The 20016-nt window shown below is 39.3% G+C and overlaps 1 protein-coding gene across 1 annotated transcript in view; it reads left to right on the plus strand.

Moving 5' to 3' along the window:
* Positions 1–16317, plus strand: part of LOC121385539 (cubilin-like) — a 172125-nt gene extending 155808 nt beyond the window's left edge. The window contains exons 62-67 of the mRNA XM_041516248.1: positions 1324–1535; positions 2852–2993; positions 3414–3595; positions 4114–4279; positions 11990–12228; positions 13994–16317. Coding sequence (XP_041372182.1) covers positions 1324–1535; positions 2852–2993; positions 3414–3595; positions 4114–4279; positions 11990–12228; positions 13994–14098 — 1046 coding nt within the window. The 3' untranslated portion in view covers positions 14099–16317. The remainder of the gene's footprint in view (positions 1–1323; positions 1536–2851; positions 2994–3413; positions 3596–4113; positions 4280–11989; positions 12229–13993) is intronic.
* Positions 16318–20016: the final 3699 nt, after the last annotated feature.

The following is a 20016-nucleotide window of genomic DNA, read 5'->3' on the forward strand; positions in this document are numbered from 1 at the left end:
CTTCTAAGAGACCTGTATATGTGTTTTTTATTTTGAGGTATTACAAACACCAGGGTGACCAGAAACACTTCAGATGTATGGAAATAGATAATCAAAAACAATAACATCTAAGTAATGTCGGATGTCAATTATTAAAAAAAAAGTTGGTCTCTGGTTCGACCAAAGTTTCAGAATTGATGTGGCGATAGAGCTTTTTAATTTTTTTTTTTTTTTTTTTTTTTTTTTTTTACTGTTTTGGGTTTTTTATTTTAAACCATGGATTGCACATAAAAGGTGGATATATTTGATACCAAAATAAGGAACATATTTAAACTGAAATCAGAATGCACATCCTAGTTCATGTGCGATGACATTATGACTCCAAATGCAGTTAGCGCTCGCTTTATGCACGGGCGGTTTATGATTGATCACCCATCGGTGGCCCCATTGGGCTAATTCTCATTTCAGCCAGTGCTCCACAACTGGTGTAACAAAGGCTGTGGCATGTACTATCCTGTCTGTGGGATGGTGCATATAAAAGATCCCTTGCTGCTAATCGAAAAGAGTACCCATGAAGTGGCGACAGCAGGTTTCTATATCTGTGTGATCTATAACCATACGTCCGACGCCATATAACCGAGAATAAAATGTGCTGAGTGCATCGTTAAATAAAACATTTTCTTCATTCATTCAAATGCTGTTTTACCAGAGACCAGAAATTTATTTTGTTTGGTCCAATAGTAAAAAATATGCCTTGGTGTTTTAAAAACTAGGGTGTGTCACCAACAACTTGACTTCTCGTTGATTGATCAGTCATCAGCTATTTTAAATATTTTGGCTCCAAATGCAGTTTTACCAGAGACCAGAAATTTATTTTGTTTGGTTTAATAGTAAAAAATATGCCTTGGTGTTTTAAAAACTAGGGTGTGCCACTGACGACTGACTGCTCGCTGATTGATTAATTAAAGGCATACTGTCACAGATTTAAGGATCTTATTTCTCTAAAAAATAAATAATAAATAAAAAAGACATTAATTTTTACAGACCAAACCTAGCTATTGCATCACTTTAACTACACCATGACGGAGTGAAATCCATGTCAATCCTCTCAGCAATGTTAGTTTTTGAATTATGGACCATTGCCATAATTCAGCTATTTTTACAAAATATCATTAATAAGTGGAGTATGGTGGTTACGTAGATGGTTGAATAAAGTACATTTAGGGACAGATCAAATATATATATACATTATGTATTTTTTAAGTAATACTTTGTTAGGCCATGTAATAGGTCAGTGGTCCGTGACAGTATGCCTTTAATCGTCAGCTATTTTAAATATTTCAGCTCTCTGCGGAGGTGTGTTTACAGCCAATGTGACTGCCAGGACGATTTCCACACCAAACTACCCACGTCCAGCTGGTCAGTTTGTCCGTTGTCGCTGGACGATCGATTCGTCAAGTCCGAGCAAACAAGTCCGGCTGACATTCACAGGACTCAGTCTGATCCAGGATTCCAGGTGCTCGCAAGAATACGTGGAACTGAGAGACTTCCCAATGGTGAGCATTTCATAAAAGTTAACTCCATGTTTTGCTTTCACCATAGTTTGACACCCAACAGCCGATGTATTTTTCATGCTGGGTTGTCATTAAAGGGACATAACCTAGTTTTTAAACACTAACACATATTTTTGACTATTATAACCATTTTTGATAACTTAAATCATACTTTACTTAGATTTTATTGTTTAGATTATCAATTTCCATACATTCGAAGTGTTTTTGGTCATCCAGGTGTTTTTAATATCACAAAATGCATTTCACATATTTTTCAAAACACATGTGTGTCTGAGAAGTAACAGTTATGGAGTCGAGCTTTAGTCTATTTTTAGAAGGTATTTCACCATTTCAAAGTCAGAGACTCATGTTTCACTCAATTGTAACTTTATCCAAATGTTTTACAGGTTTGTAGATTAACTAAACTTAGTGTTAATTTTCACGGGTTGAAACTAGGGTCTGTCCCTTTAAACATTAATTCATTCATTATTAAAAGTTAACTTGGGGTGGGACATAGCCCAGTGGTAAAGCACTCGTGTGGTTGGTCTAGGATCGATCCCTGTTGGTGGGTCAATTAGGCTATTTATCATTCCAGCCAGTGCACCATGACTGGTATATTAAAGGACATGGTATGAGTTATCCTGTCTGTGGGATGGTGCATATAAAAGGTTCTGTCTACAAATGGAATAAATGTAGCAGGCTTCCTCTCTAAGACTAGATGTCAAAATTACCAAATGTTTGACGTTCAGTAGCCAATGATTAATAAATCAATGTGCTCAAATGGTGTCGTTAAAGAAAAACAAACTTTCAAAGGTTAACTTTATTATAAAATTATGAGCTTTGAGCTGCGTGACTTAAATCTATTTTATTGTATACTTTCTATTCCAAGGGTGGGATGTAGCCCAGTGGTAAAGCGCTCGCTCAGTGAGCAGTTGGTCAGGAATAGATCCTATTTCTCGTTCCAGCCAGTGCACCATGACTGGCATATCAAAGGTTGTGGTATGTTTACCCTGTCTGTGGGATGGTGCATATAAAAGAACCCTTGCTGCTAATCGGAAAGAGTAGGCCATGAAGTGCCAACAGCATGTTTCCTCTCTCAATATCTGTGTGGTCCTTAACCATATGTCTGACGCCATATAACCGTAAATAAAATGTGTTGAGTGTGTCGTTAAATAAAACATTTTCTTCCTTCCCCTCTCAATATCTGTGTGGTCCTTAACCATACGTCTAACGCCATATAACCATCAGTAAAACGAGTGCGTCGTTAAATAAAACATTTCCTTCCTTCTATTCCCAGTAATATGAAAAATGTGTTTCAGGGACTGACGGGGCGATCGGTTCATTACTGCGGCAGCACGATTCCTCCCTCGTTTGACTCGGCCGGACGGACGGTTCAGATTAACTACAACATCCCAGCCAGCTCCACCAGCGGTGGATTCCAGATGACGTACGAGATCGCAAGTAAGGGCAGATAATTTCATTTTATTAAGACTCCTACTGGTTCATCTGGTACTGGGCTTGGTGGTGTCGTGGTCAAGTCATCGGACTATATAATGATTGTGCTTGAAACATGTGCGGGGTCTTACTAAAAATAACATGACAGTTTTTGTGCGGAACTTGGGTAGTCATAGACGCTACCTGTTGTGTCTGAAATGAGCAGCGTAACCACCTTTTTTTTCTGATTTACCTTAAGGTTGAGGGGTGTTAGTATTTATATAAGTGATGTATATGTTGATTGATACGCTGCAGGTAGAAGTTTTAGCCACGTATGTTACCATTGTCATACATGGGATTTGATTTGGTGGTATGCATCCTAGCCAAAGATTCCTTTTCTTGTGCATATTTGAACTATTTGTACTATTAATGTGTTCTATTTTCCAGCATGCAGTAAGAACTTCACCAGTGATAATGGCAGAATTACAAGTCCCGGTTACCCTGGAAACTACCCACGGAACATGAATTGTGATATTTTGATCATGGCACCATCTGGGTCGACTCTGGCTCTATACTTCACACAGTTCTACATAGAAAGACACAGTCGATGTCGATACGATTATCTCAGGGTAATGTTCACAGTTCTTCATAGAAAGACACAGTCAATGTCAATACGATTATCTCAGGGTAATGTTCACAGTTCTACATAGAAAGACACAGTCGATGTCGATACGATTATCTCAGGGTAATGTTCACAGTTCTACATAGAAAGACACAGTCGATGTTGATATGATTATCTCAGGGTAATGTTCACAGTACTACATAGAAAGACACAGTCGATGTCGATACAATTACATCAGGGTAATGTTCACAGTTCTACATAGAATGAGTCAGTGTCAATACAATTATTTCAAGATAATTTTGCAGGTCTATATAGAAATACACAATGTCAATGTGATTATTTCAAGATAAGTTTTACAGTTCTACATAGAAAGACACAGTCAATGTCGATATGATTATCTCAGGGTAGTTTTCACAGTTCTACACAGAAAGACTGTCAGTGTTAATAAGATTATTTCAAAGTAATTTGCATATGGGTTTGTTTTTGCCTTTGAAGTGACTGTGATTTTTTCTTTTATTTTGTCAGGTGTATAATGGAACCAGTGCCAATGGTACCATGTTGGTCCAGCTGTGTGGTCCGGACATACCGGACACAGTGTATATTCCAAGCAACACTGCATATCTAAAATTCAAAACTGATGCATCGGTCAACCATCGTGGATATGACATATCATTTGTATCAACCACTGCAGGTACAGTATCTAGATAATAGCATATCAGTTATGTCAACCACTGCAGGTACAGTGTCCAGACAATAGCATATCAGTTATGTCAACCACTGCAGGTACAGTGTCCAGACAATAGCATACCAGTTATGTCAACCACTGCAGGTACAGTGTCCAGAGAATAGCATACCAGTTATGTCAACCACTGCAGGTACAGTGTCCAGATAATAGCATACCAGTTATGTCAACCACTGCAGGTACAGTGTCCAGAGAATAGCATACCAGTTATGTCAACCACTGCAGGTACAGTGTCCAGAGAATAGCACACCAGTTATGTCAACCACTGCAGGTACAGTGTCCAGATAATAGCATACCAGTTATGTCAACCACTGCAGGTACAGTGTCCAGATAATAGCATACCAGTTATGTCAACCACTGCAGGTACAGTGTCCAGAGAATAGCATACCAGTTATGTCAACCACTGCAGGTACAGTGTCCAGATAATAGCATACCAGTTATGTCAATCACTGCAGGTACAGTGTTCGGATAATAGCATATCAGTTATATCAACCACTGCAGGTACAGTGTCCAGAGAATAGCATACCAGTTATGTCAACCACTGCAGGTACAGTGTCCGGATAATAGCATATCATATATAACAGCCACTGCACCTGCAGTGATCAGTTAATAGCATATCATTTATATTAGCCACTGTTGTTCATATCATTCATTTTAATGTTGGTTTTTTGATTTATTTATATCCAACTAAGGTCAAGCATAGTGTCCTGGACACGCACCTCAGCTATCTGAGATGTCTGTCAGGATAGTGAATTAGTGGTTAGTGAGAGAGAAGTTGGTGTAGTAGAAGTGGCAGTCTTCCTGCAGACCGATCAGGAAGAATTGTCCTGTGAGTGTCAGTCCTGCAGACAGATCAGGAAGGGTGTATCGTCCTGTGTGTGGCAGTCCTGCAGACAGATCAGGAAGGGTGTATCGTCCTGTGTATGGCAGTCCTGCAGACAGATCAGGAAGGGTGTATCGTCCTGCAGACAGATCAGGAAGGGTGTATCGTCCTGTGTGTGGCAGTCCTGCAGACAGATCAGGAAGGGTGTATCGTCCTGTGTGTGGCAGTCCTGCAGACAGATCAGGAAGAGTGTATCGTCCTGTGTGTGGCAATCCTGCAGACAGATCAGGAAGGGTGTATCGTCTTGGGAGTGGCAGTCCTGCAGACAGATCAGGAAGGGTGTATCGTCCTGTGTATGGCAGTCCTGCAGACAGATCAGGAAGGGTGTATCGTCCTGTGTATGGCAGTCCTGCAGACAGATCAGGAAGGGTGTATCGTCCTGTGTATGGCAGTCCTGCAGACAGATCAGGAAGGGTGTATCATCCTGGGAGTGGCAGTCCTGCAGACAGATCAGGAAGGATGTATCATCCTGGGAGTGGCAGTCCTGCAGACTGACTGACGTAACATTTTTATCTTATAATATGGGACATTAATTACGTTGCACCGGTAGTTCCAAATAACTTAGCACCGGTGGGACCGCCATGTTGGTAATGTGGTATTATGGGTTGAATGTTTATTTCTTTCCATTATGTAAGTTTACAGTTAATTAAAGCCTACATTGGATACAACAATTTAATTAACTGTTTATCATGGACACTCTCTTGAAACCTGCTCGTCTCGACTTAGACCCAAATTCTCCCAACGCTGCAAAAGAATGGAAACACTGGCATCAGACATTCACAAATTTCATCGACGAATGTGGTGATCATGCTCCTAAGTACAGAACTCTGATCAATTACGTGAGTCATAATGTTTATGAATACATTGAAGACTGCAATGATTATGATACTGCTATTACAACACTGACGAATTTGTATATTAAGTCGCCAAAGTAAATATTCGCTCGCCATTTGCTTGCAACCAGACGACAACAGTCTGGTGAAACCCTGAGTGAATTCCTACAAGAATTAAGAAAGCTCAGTAGGGATTGTAATCTCAAACCTGTCAATGCAGAGCAATATCGTGAAGAACTAATTCGAGATGCTTTTATTAACGGGATTTCCTCTCCACTAATTCGTCAACGACTTCTGGAAAACAAGCAACTAGATCTTAGTACAGCTTTTGATCAAGCAAATGCTCTAGACCTGGCACAGAAAAATTCCGAAGCATATACGTCATCAGGGAGATGTTCAGCTGCAAGTATCGACACTTCTTCGACCGATGAAGTACCCGTTCCACGTGAACATCCTCTAGCTACAACATATCCAACAGGAAAGAAATGCTTTTTCTGTGGAGGAGCCACTCATAATAGGAGGGCATGCCCAGCTCGGGATGTGTGTTGTAATAAATGTGGCATTAAAGGTCATTTCGCAAAAGTATGTCAGTCCAGATCTAACAAAAGTAATAACAGTACTTCAGCTGCAATATTTTCACCAACAATCTGTTCAATTACTGCCGCTTGTCCCCAGAGTCTGTCTCAAGCTTCTTTGTGTGTTTCTGTCTGTGGACATAATCTAACAGCTCTAATTGACTCTGGCAGCTCAGATAGTTTCGTAAGTGAACACGTCGCCAAAAACCTGAAGCTTAAAATCTCTCCTTCATCTCAAGATATATCTATGGCCATGACGACTCTAAAGACCCATGTTCTTGGGCACTGTTTGGTGGACTTAAACATAAATGGTCATGTTTATACATCCACTCGACTGGGTGTTCTTAAGAATCTTTGCAGTGACCTCATTCTTGGACAAGATTTCCAGAAGCAACACAAGTGTGTTATCATTGAATTTGATGGCAGTAATCCTGATTTGGTAATCCCTAGGACAAAATCAGTATCGGCACTTTCAGTAGCTTCACTGGGTGAATCATCATTGTTTGCAAATCTTCTTCCTGAGTGTAAACCTATTGCAACAAAGTCCCGGCGTTTCAGCAAGGATGACAAGAACTTTATAGAACAAGAAATCACTCGTCTTCTCGCAGATGGTATTATTGAGCCCAGTACATCACCTTGGCGTGCACAAGTTGTAGTTGTCAAGGATCCTTTACAACGACACAAGAAACGACTGTGTGTGGACTATTCCCAGACCATAAATCAGTATACAGAGCTTGATGCGTATCCACTGCCTAGAATTGATGAGATGGTCAATAACCTCGCACACTACAAAGTGTTTTCAACATTTGATCTTAAAAGTGCATATCATCAAGTTCCAATACAAGAACCTGATAGGAAGTTCACAGGATTTGAGGCAAATGGTAGACTCTACCAATTCTGCCGAATTCCGTTTGGTCTTACAAATGGTGTGGCCGTTTTTCAGAGAGCCATGGACAGGATGGTTGAAGAGGAGGCACTCAGAGACACATTCCCGTATCTAGATAATATCACAGTTGCAGGCCGTGATCAGCAGGAACATGATGCAAATGTTAGTAAGTTTCTTGAAGCTGTAGAGCAAAGAAATTTAACTCTTAACAAAAACAAATCTGTGGAAAACAAGACATCCATCAATATTCTTGGGTATCATGTTGGTAATGGCGTCATCAAACCAGATGAAGAAAGACTTAAACCTCTACAGGAATTTCCTCCTCCCACCAATGTGCGTTCTCTAAGAAGAGTTTTTGGTATGTTCGCTTACTATGCCAAATGGATACCGAACTTTTCTGACAAAATACAGCCACTTGTGAGTGCTAATGCCTTCCCATTAAGTAAGACTGCCCTTGAAGCTTTTGATCTACTAAAAAAGGAGCTTGAAGGAGCAGCACTACAATCCATAGATGAAAGTCGTCCTTTTGTGGTTGAGTGTGACGCTTCTGAAGTTGCCATATCTGCGACATTAAACCAAGGTGGTCGGCCAGTTGCATTCATGTCAAGAACACTGCAGGGTAGCGAACTACATTACCCACCTGTAGAGAAAGAGGCGACAGCTATCATTGAAGCTGTGCGCAAGTGGCGCCATTTTCTGGCTGGTCGCCATTTCACACTGGTAACAGATCAGCGCTCTGTAGCTTTCATGCTGGACAACAGGAAACGTTCAAAAATCAAGAATAACAAGATACAAGACTGGAGAATTGAACTAGCTTCATTTTGCTACACTGTGAAGTATAGGCCTGGAAAGGACAATGTGGCACCAGACAGTTTTACTCGTGCATTTCTTTCTTCAGTATCAACATCTAGCCTAGATGATATCCATAAAGCCTTGTGCCATCCAGGTGTGACTCGAATGTTGCACTTTGTAAGATCAAAGAACTTACCTTTCTCTACTGAGGAGGTGAAGAGAACATGCTCTACTTGCAAAATTTGTGCTGAACTGAAACCTCAGTTCTATCATCCAATACCTGGTACATTGGTCAAAGCAACACAGCCCATGGAACGACTAAGTATTGATTTCAAGGGGCCATTGCTTTCGGCATCACGCAACGTGTACATACTGACTGTAATAGATGAGTATTCACGTTTTCCATTTGCATTTCCCTGCCCAAACATGCACTCGTCTACTGTAATTAAATGCCTCGACCAGTTATTCACTTTGTGTGGATTGCCTAGCTACATCCATTCTGATCGTGGATCATCCTTTCTGTCGGAAGAGATTAAGAACTACTTATCACAACGAGGGATAGCGACAAGCAAAACTACTCCATATCATCCGATTGGGAATGGACAGGTTGAAAGGTATAATGGTATCATTTGGAAGGCTGTCCGTCTTGCACTAAAATCCTCGAGTCTGCCAGATTCACAGTGGGAACATGTGCTTCCAGATGTGCTACATTCAATCAGATCGCTTCTCTCAACATCCACAAATACAACTCCTCATGAGAGATTCTTTGGCTTTCAACGGAGATCATCTTTTGGTACTTCAATCCCAACGTGGCTGACAACCCCAGGTCCAGTCCTACTTCGTAGATTTGTCCGATCAAGCAAGAATGATCCGCTGGTTGACCAAGTCGAGTTGAAAGAGGTTAACCCAACTTATGCCCATGTGCGGTATATGGATGGTCGTGAATCAACTGTTTCTCTCAGAGACTTGGCTCCTTATCCAAACAATACCTTAGATGCTCAGTGTGCGTCACGGGACAGTATATCCGATGTTACTGATGATTATCAGGATAGTCATGCTACTGATGTGAGTGAATCCATTACTCCACTCACTTCTGACATGAGTGATTCCACTGTTCCACACACCAATGTGTTTGACCAAGAACTAATCCCTACTAGAGATGCACCTGTGATTCGACGTTCCACTCGTGAGATAAAGAAACCTTCTTGGTATGGTTGGTGATAAGTGATTTACCCGTATCCTTAAGACAGTGAACTTTCTTCTAGGAGGGAAGAATGACGTAACATTTTTATCTTATAATATGGGACATTAATTACGTTGCACCGGTAGTTCCAAATAACTTAGCACTGGTGGGACCGCCATGTTGGTAATGTGGTATTATGGGTTGAATGTTTATTTCTTTCCATTATGTAAGTTTACAGTTAATTAAAGCCTACATTGGATACAACACTGACCAGGATGTATTGTCCTATGAGTGGCAGTAGGAATGTATAGTCATGTTAGTGGCAGTCCTTCAGACAGATCACGAAGGATGTATTGTCCTGAGTGACAGTAAGGATGTATAGTCCTGAGTGGCAGTCCTGCAGATAGATCAGGAAGGATGTATTGTCCTATGAGTGACAGGAAGGATTATCATCCTGGGAGTGGCAGTCCACCTGTGACAGATCAGGAAGGATGCATCATCCTGGAAGTGGCAGTACACCTGCAGACAGATCAGGAAGGATGTATAATCCTGTGAGTGGCAGTACACCTACAGACAGATCAGGAAGGATACATCATCCTGGAAGTAGCAGTACACCTGCAGACAGATCAGGAAGGATGTATAATCCTGTGAGTGGCAGTACACCTACAGACAGATCAGGAAGGATACATCATCCTGGAAGTAGCAGTACACCTGCAGACAGATCAGGAAGGATGTATAATCCTGTGAGTGGCAGTACACCTACAGACAGATCAGGAAGGATACATCATCCTGGAAGTAGCAGTACACCTACAGACAGATCAGGAAGGATGTATAATCCTGTGAGTGGCAGTACACCTACAGACAGATCAGGAAGGATACATCATCCTGGAAGTAGCAGTACACCTACAGACAGATCAGGAAGGATGTATAATCCTGTGAGTGGCAGTACACCTACAGACAGATCAGGAAGGATACATCATCCTGGAAGTAGCAGTACACCTACAGACAGATCAGGAAGGATGCATCATCCTGGAAGTGGCAGTACACCTACAGACAGATCAGGAAGGATACATCATCCTGGAAGTAGCAGTACACCTACAGACAGATCAGGAAGGATGTATAGTCCTGTGAGTGGCAGTCCACCTGTGACAGATCAGGAAGGATGCATCATCCTGGAAGTAGCAGTACACCTACAGACAGATCAGGAAGGATGTATAGTCCTGTGAGTGGCAGTACACCTACAGACAGATCAGGAAGGATGCATCATCCTGGAAGTGGCAGTACACCTACAGACAGATCAGGAAGGATGTATAATCCTGTGAGTGGCAGTACACCTACAGACAGATCAGGAAGGATGCATCATCCTGGAAGTAGCAGTACACCTACAGACAGATCAGGAAGGATGTATAGTCCTGTGAGTGGCAGTATACCTACAGACAGATCAGGAAGGATGCATCATCCTGGAAGTGGCAATACACCTACAGACAGATCAGGAAGGATGCATCATCCTGGAAGTGGCAGTCTTCCTTTAGACAAATCACATTACAGTGCTTCATGGTAGCAGTCACAATCTTGTTAAAATATCCATTTAACTCTGTTTTGTGCAGAGATACAACTATTTTGTTCAGATTTGATTCTATTATTTCTATTTTGAGGGCTAGATTGTGGAGGGAAGTCTTGACAAGCCTCAAATTTCCCAGTATTAAATAGTCACAGAAATAGCAGATAATTTGACCATATATAATATATAATTTCTATTTTCAGGGCTAGGTTGAAAATATTGACAAGCTCTAGATTTCCCAATATTAAATAGTCATGGAAATAGCAGACAGTTCGATTATATATCATGAAACCCCCCTAAACTGGACACCCACGGAACCAAGTAAAAGAAAGAAAGAAAGAAATGTTTTATTTAACAATGCACTCAACACATTTTATTTATGGTTATATGGCGTCAGACATATGGTTAAGGACCACACATGGGCTACTCTTCCAATTAGCAGCAAGGGATCTTTTATTTGCACTTCCCACAGGCAGGATAGCACAAACCATGGCCTTTGTTGAACCAGTTATGGATCACTGGTCGGTGCAAGTGGTTTACACCTACCCATTGAGCCTTGCGGAGCACTCACTAAGGGTTTGGAGTCGGTATCTGGATTAAAAATCCCATGCCTCGACTGGGATCCGAACCCAGTACCTACCAGCCTGTAGACCGATGGCCTAACCACGATGCAACCGAGGCTGGTAACCAAGTAAAAAGTCTGGTTTAAAGGGGTATCTGGTTTAGAGAGGTTATGTCCTGTACTGATATTTAAGCTTTAAAAAAGGACAATGAGAAATGTCCAGTTCCAAAGGTAATACCAGGTTTACAGGTTTATATAGGTCATGGCCTGTACTAATATTTAACAAGGGATGATGAAAAGGTCCAGTTTTGAAGAAATTCCTGTTTACATAGGGTCAGGGTTTTGAGGCATTTTCACTGTATAAAATATTATTTCTGTTTTTAGGGCTAGGTTGTGGTGGGAACTTGACAGGTATAAATGGCAGTCTGACAAGCCCAGGATTTCCCAGCAACTACTCAAGTGTGGCAACGTGCACGTGGCGCATCACGGTTCCGGCACGCCGGGTTATCTCCCTTACATTTACGATGCTCGGCGTGCCAGGTGTGTCCATGTGTTCACAGAACTACGTGGCGATTTACAATGGTAACAGTGACTCGGCTCAGATATTCGGCAGATACTGTGATGTGAGTATTGAAAAAAAAAAAAAAAGTTTATTTTTTTTTAACGTCACCACTAGAGCAAATTGATTTATTAATCGTCGGCTATTGGACGTCAAACATTTGGTAATTTCGACATTAAGTCTTAGTGAGGAAATCCGCTACATTTTTCAATTAGTAGCAAGGGATGTTTTAAATGCACCATCCCACAGACAGGACAGCACATGCCACGGTCTTTCATATACCAGTCGTGGTGCACGGGTGGAACTAATAATAGCCAAAATGGGGTATTGAATAATCATGCAAAGTTTGTTCAATGATGAAACAGCACATAATTATTGTTTAGTTAATTAGAGCTATTAAGTGTCCAACATATGGTAATTGTAACATACAATCTAGAGTGAGAGAAGAAAGGAATGTTTAAGAGAGGAGGGATATAGAGGAGAGAAAGAGGAGTGGGAGATAAATGAAGAGAGGGGGGAGAGAGAGGAAGGAAGAAATGAGGGGGAGAAGAAAGGAAAGGAATGTTTGTTTAATGACACCCCAGCACATTGTTTAATCAGTGGCTATTATGTGTCTAACATATGGTAATTGTGACACTTAGTCTAAGAGTGTGAGAGAAGAAAGGAAAGGAATGTTTGTTTAACAACACCCCAGTACATTGTTTAAGGAGTAAATTATGTCGGTGATTATTTAGCAGTATTGACGAGCAAAGTTTCTAGGAATGGTTCGAGTTGAGATACTTTTAACACCTGGTCTAGAGTGAAAAACCTGCTTATTCCGCCGAGAGAGAGAAGAGCATAGTGAAAGATATAGAGTAACATACACATAAAGACAGAAATATGAGGGGGGTGGGGTAAGGAGGGAGAAGAGAGGAAGGATGGAGAGAGAGAGACAGAGAGAGACAGACAGACAGCAGGGTTTAAGATCTCATTAGTTTAGGAACAACAGTTTTTTGTCTGTTCTGAGCACACCGAGGTCGTTTTAGCGTAGTAATGTTAAGCCCAGTTCTCACTTGAACGATTTTTCGTACTACTGCGGTGCGACTAAAAGATTGTACAGCCGTGCGATTCCCGTACAAATTACCTAGGCCCCCCCCCCACGCAGTCTCACTTGTGCATCTGCCATGCGACTGCCTTTCTGCACCGGGCTCGCATATGCTCGCATGAGATTTGCACAGGTTGCAAGACAGTTGCACGGAAGTCTGATGGATGTCGCACGGGAGTCGCAGGGGGTCCGCTGGGAGTCGCACATCTCGGCTCCCTTAAGACTCATGTATGACTCCCGTGCGACCTATCATACTGCTGTGCGACTGCTGTGCAACCTCTATGCGACCAATGCGAACTGTGCGAACCTAGAGACAGCTGTACGATAATTTTAAACATTTGAAAAATGTCGCACCGGCATGCGACATGTCTGAAATACACACGACACCCCTACAACGTGTGCGAATCATCAACATACTGCCGTGCGACTCCCACACGCCCTGTACGATTTGGTGGTTGCACGGAATTCGCGTAGAAAATCTTTCAAGTGAGAACGGGGTTTTAATAATAGCTGGTAAAGAGTTGTACACGTGCAGAAATGCATTTCAAGTTATTTCATTCTAATTACAATTTAACTTTCCATTGATTTTGAGGTGAAATGTTTTGAGGCTAGCATGTTTGTACTTAATTTGGGCTTGCTCAGTTTGGGCACACCCTTTATCACCTTAGCTTCGGTGCAAACTAAAGCCCTGGACAGAGCGATGTTGGTTGTGGTTGTAAAACTTGTGGTATCTTCTTTGTTTCAGAGTGTTCCCGCATCACTAACAACATCAAGTAATTCAGCTTTTGTCAAATTTGTTTCCACCGGAAGTTCTGCAGCACCGACTTTCAGACTGACATACACCAGCTAACCTTGGATAATAATATAAATACTGACACTTTCACACTGAGATAATTACTGGAGTTTATACAGCTAACCTCGGATAATAATATAAATACTGACACTTTCACACCGAGATAATTACTGGACTTTATACAGCTAACCTCCAATAGCTATATAATTACCAATACATTCAATACATAGTATGATTATGCATCAAAAATTACATGTACTTACATTCAGACATTCCTGTTTCAGTAGTTATTTGTAGTAACAATCAGCCATCTGTTAGGATGTGTGCTATCAATGGTTTAAAGAATAAAATAACAGTTAATATTAACTATAAACATTTTTCGGTTTGTCAATTTGTCCGTCTTTATGTTAGCATCCGACTGATTGGAATTTACTTGATGTGAACTATTAAAGCTTCATTCTTTCTTTCCCATTCACTGATGCAATTGCCATTTACTAATTAAAGTAAGATACAGACATAATTACAATTTTAATAAGCATGCATTGTGTTTTTGCTATCAATGTATATCGTTAAATACCTTAATATGAGGAAGGAGCCTGTATCGTGGCAACTTTATGACAATATTAATCACAGTAATTGCTGTGGTGCATTATATTTTTGTCATTAAAAAAAATCCTAACAAAAAACAATAAAAAACCACCAAAAAAAAACCCTCAACCAACTGTATGTTATAATGGAACTGATGGCTGGTGAAAATTACAATTATATTGATAAAATAAGTTCATATTTTGTTTATGTTACCTGAAAATAATATATTGCAGTTTTGTGTATTTAATATAATTGTTTTGTTATTTGTTATTTGCATATACATGCACGAGAACTTTATATATGATTTTACATAAGAGCACAGAACTTTATATGAAATTATAATACATCGTTTGAAAGTCTGTAATTTTCTGTAAAATTACTGAAATAATGTATGAATAGTGAAATAGATATTTTTATTTAAGTATTCTCCGTTATTTCTTTTACGTTCATTGGGGTATAAACAAAAAACATCATCTGCAAACTGTGAATCGGCGAAGCCGTTCTCACGTAAGTTTGCAGATGATTTTTTTTATTCATACCCAGATGAAGGTAAAAGAAATAAGACAATCCATATAATTAAATTTAAAACATACTTACTAATAATAACATTAAAAGTTCATATTTTATTTTGAATTTTTTGTTTTGTTAAAACAATAAATCTCAGTAATTTTTATATTAGCGAGAAATGAATAAACTCCATTGCTACGGCTGGACCAATGGGATGACGTTATATTGTAATGAATGTAGCAGAAATTTAATGATTACATTTTGTTCAATAGATTGCCGACTGTAATGAATTCTGTGACTAGGATTTGTATTTTTGATAAACAAAATCATCATGTTGATAATTAAGAATTAAACAAATTAAGTTTGTAAATAAAACAAACATCCTGTGACATTTTTTAAGCATAATTATTGAATTATTAAAAAATGTTTGAATTTAATGCACTAATACAGAGACGAGTTAAATAAAATATATTTATTCTATATTAAAAAAATTTTGGAAGTTGTAACTTACATAAAGAATAGTGCACGTTTTCTAATGTGAAGATAATTTCACAAGCATTCACATTATGTAGTTTGTTAAAGTGACAGACCCTAGTTTTTAAACACTAAAACACTATTAAAGCCTTTTTTTGATCATTTAAATTAGAAGTACTTACATTTTATTATTTAGAATATTAATTTTTCATACACCTGACTGGGTTCTGGTCATCTAGGTTTTTGTAAGATGTACCTCAAAATTAATTTTTCATAATTCTAAAAACACACGTTCGTCTGATAAGTACCGGTAATGGTTATAGAGACAAGCTCTAGTCGATGTTTGGACGGCATTTCCCCATTAAAACATCACAGACTTTAGTGTCTATCTGTTAAAATCTTACCCTGATGTGTTGCAGGTTTGTAGATTAACTAAATTTAAGTCTCCATTTTCACGGGCTGACACAAGGGTCTGCGACTTTAAATACAAAATCTGTTTGTTTTTTTAAAACCCATGGAGATCATGTGTGGTGTTTGTTTTGGCAGTGTTGTGGCAATTTACACAGCATTTCATTTTTATCTTTTCATCATTGTACAATACATTTAATATTTGTGGCACAATTTATGAATACGCCATACAATGGTAACATTATGAAAGAGATGTTAATTTTGTGAATAAAAAGAAAAATAATAAATGTTTGTTCATATTTCAAATGTTGTGATTTTTTAATTAAAAATGTTGTTTGTGAAGAGAATTAAACATGAAAATTCTCAGCACCCTTTAAACCACGTCATATTTTAGTCATGACTACTGTCGCATTAGCGGCAGGATTTAGTGCTTGACAACTGTCGCATTAGCGGCGGGATTTAGCGCTCGACTACCGTCACATTAGGAGGCGGGATTTAGCGCTCAACTACCGTCGCATTAGGGGCGGGATTTAGCGCTCGACTACCATCGCATTAGGGGCGGGATTTAGCACTCGACTACTGTCGCATTAGGGGAGGGATTTAGCGCTCGACTACCGTCGCATTAGGGGCGGGATTTAGCGCTTGACTAGTCAGTTGAGTGCTGATCTGAGGTGCTTGCGCCGCAGGATCGAACCACCTCGGTGGATCCATTGAACTAATTGGGTAAACGTTTTTTCTCGTTCCAAAGACCGTGGTATGTTCTTTTCCGTCTGTGGGAAAGTGCATATAAAAGATCCCTTGCTGCATTAGGAAAAATGCAGTGGGTTTCCTCTGACTAATTGTCAGAATTAGTAAATGTTTGACATCCAATAGCCAATGATTAATTGAACAAGGTGCTCTAGTGGTGTCAATGTAAGTATCATGAGATTTTCAATACACAAAGAAATCTTTAACTGTCACGGCAATGAATGTACCTTTTCACCACGACTGGTATATGAAAGGCTATGGTATTTGCTATTTGGTCTGTGGGATGGTGCATATAAAAGATCCCTTGCTACTAATGGAAAAATGTAGCGGGTTTCATCCCTATGACTGTCAAAATGACCATATGTCTGACATCCAATAGCCAATGATCAAGGTGCTCTAGTGGTGTCATTGTCAATGTAAGTATCATCAGATTTTCAATACACAAAGAAATAGTTAACAGTCACACCATTGAATGTAGCTTACTTTTGAAGTACATTGCAGTAGTATGAAATTGCTAGCGCTTTTGTCTTAGTATATGATGCTACACCTTTAAAAGTGACTAACCAGAGTTTGCTGCAATTGCTAAGATGTTCCCAACAGACACACTTTTTCAACGACTGTTATTACATATTAAATCTTCTCCTTTTTTTTGGGGGGGGGGGGGGGGGGGGGCATATCAGTGGCTGTACATTAAATATGTTTCTGATCGTCCTAGTGTGTACTAGGCCAAACTTCATTTTATTTCCCAATATATATTTTTTTGTCATGATACTTACATCGGGGTGCGAAGTAGCCCAGTGTTGAAGCGCTCGCTTGATACATGGTCGGTCTGGGATCGATCCCCGTCAGTGGGCGCATTGGGCTATTGCTTATTCCAGCCAGTGCACCACGAATGGTATATCAAAGGCTGTCGTATGTACTACCCTGTCTGTAGGATGGTGCATATAAAATATCCCTTGCTGCTAATCGAAAATGGCCCATGAAGTGGCGACAGCAGGTTTCCTCTCTAATTGAGCCAGTGCTGTACCACTGGGCTACGTCCCACCCCACCTGATATTCTAAAGAAGAAAATATATTTAATAAGTAATTTCAGTTATTATTAGTCTGAAACATCTCGCAATAGCAGCTAAGTCGGGACTGTCCCTTTAAATTTAACAAAATAAGTCAAACACGAGTAAACTTGAACAGGTATATTTTGACAATGTGTGGTTACATGGAATCTATTTAATATGTACTCAAGTGTACGTACAAGAGGTTACAAAATGTCGAGTAAGGCTGGGTGAACCACTAATGCTTGTAGTTCCAACTTTCACAGATATTTTTCAAAATCTAAAACTACTTACACTTTCACAATTATACTGAAAACATTTCGGGGACGAATTTACGAAGCCCGTTATTCAGAAATGCAGGTGTTTAAGCCTTGAAAACACACGTAGTCACATGCGCGCAACTCATAAACAGGCTTTGTAAATTCGGCCCTTCATTTCTACACTTCATGGACATGGACAATGAAACAAACGTAACATTAATTCACTATGATTACAACATGTAATCTAAAACAACAATTGTTTTTTTGACAACAGCTTTGTTGTTTAGGTCAATAATGATTATATCGCACATCCATGGTCAGAATTATCTTTATTACTATCGTAACTTTAAATGGGTATACTAACTACAGCTAATTAAATGGAAGTTGTATGTTCGCAGTGAATGCACTTTAAAATATGAAGAATTTTTTTTAATTGTTTTTCAACAGCTTTATTGTTGAGATCAATTTTAAGATCCCCAAACAAGGGAATATACATGTACGTATTATGAGGTGTGTGTGTGTGCATATGTGTGTGTGTGTGTGTCTTTGTGTGCATGTGCATGTGTGTGTGTACATGCATGTGTGTGTGTGTGTGTGTGTGTGTTTCGCACGTGTGCATGTGTCACCCATGTAGGGAAAATCTGGTTCAGAATGTATCAATTTAAGCAGCTTAACACAAAGCAGTTATTTATATTTTATTCTTTGGGAGCTAGTTGCAGCTACTGAAATGGAAGTTGTATATTCGCAGTACATGCTCCTTAAAATAAGCAGAAAACACTTTGTTTAGTTGGTAAACAGAAGGGGGGAGGGGAGGGGGAGGGGAGGGGAGGGGGAGGGGAAGGGGAGGGGAGGGGCACTCCCTCGACCCCCACCCTGGATGTGAACCTGGGTGGTATTTAAAATTACCCCACCCCAAAACAGCTGTAACTGTAATTTGTAAGAATTAATCATGCTATACAAAATACATCACAACTATCACAGTATGAAAACGTACGTAAAACAAAACTCTAAAAAAGTAAAACAAAGAAATGTAATATATAATTAAAAGAAACAGGTTTCTACACACCTGATTATACATGTATATACATAGCAAAAAAAGGGAGTACAAAATATATGAGCCTTGCAGACTGACTGCAGCATGTGTTATTTGAAAATATACCACATACATGTAAAAAAAACCCAGCACTTTTAGTCTCAGATCATTCGAAAAAACATGAGAGCTATAACCGTGAAAAAATGGGACACCTAAAAAACAAGCAAAATGTTCAATATGGATGAGTAGCAATATACCAGCGGGCGATTACCGGTAATAATAAACAATTATGTAAAACAAATAATATTATTCCCCAACCCTTCCCCTCCTAAAAAAATCCCCACCAAAATAAAGAAAAAGTAGATATCTGATGGAGGCATAATCAACCCACAAATACATAATTCATTAATTCACTTCATAACCCCTTACCATTCAACCCAACCCCCACCAAAATACAAAAAAGCAAATATGTAATGGAGGCATAATCAAATAAATACATAATTAATTGACTTCATGATCCCCACCCACCAAACTCAACCCCCACCAAAATACAAAAAAGTAAATATCTGATCGAGGCATAATTATAAATAACAAATACAGTTAAATTAATTGACTTCGTGCTGCATTAAAAAAAATGCTTGAATGAATAATAATTATAAAAATAATATGCATCAAAAGACCATTAAAAAGGGTTTACCCCGCACAAGAGTTATGAATTTGCATTTTATCAATTTCAGACAACACATTTACTGTACAAGAGAAATGTGCAAAATGTAAATGGTAAACAATTACATTTCATGCTTCTCAACTCTTTAACAGAATTTTAAAGAGTTTTCAACATTTTTATTAAGAATATATATTTTATAATATTAACTTTTACCGAGAAATATATTTTAATATATTACTTAT

The sequence above is a fragment of the Gigantopelta aegis genome, chromosome 11, assembly GCF_016097555.1.
Source record: "Gigantopelta aegis isolate Gae_Host chromosome 11, Gae_host_genome, whole genome shotgun sequence".
Lineage (NCBI taxonomy): Eukaryota > Metazoa > Mollusca > Gastropoda > Neomphalida > Peltospiridae > Gigantopelta > Gigantopelta aegis.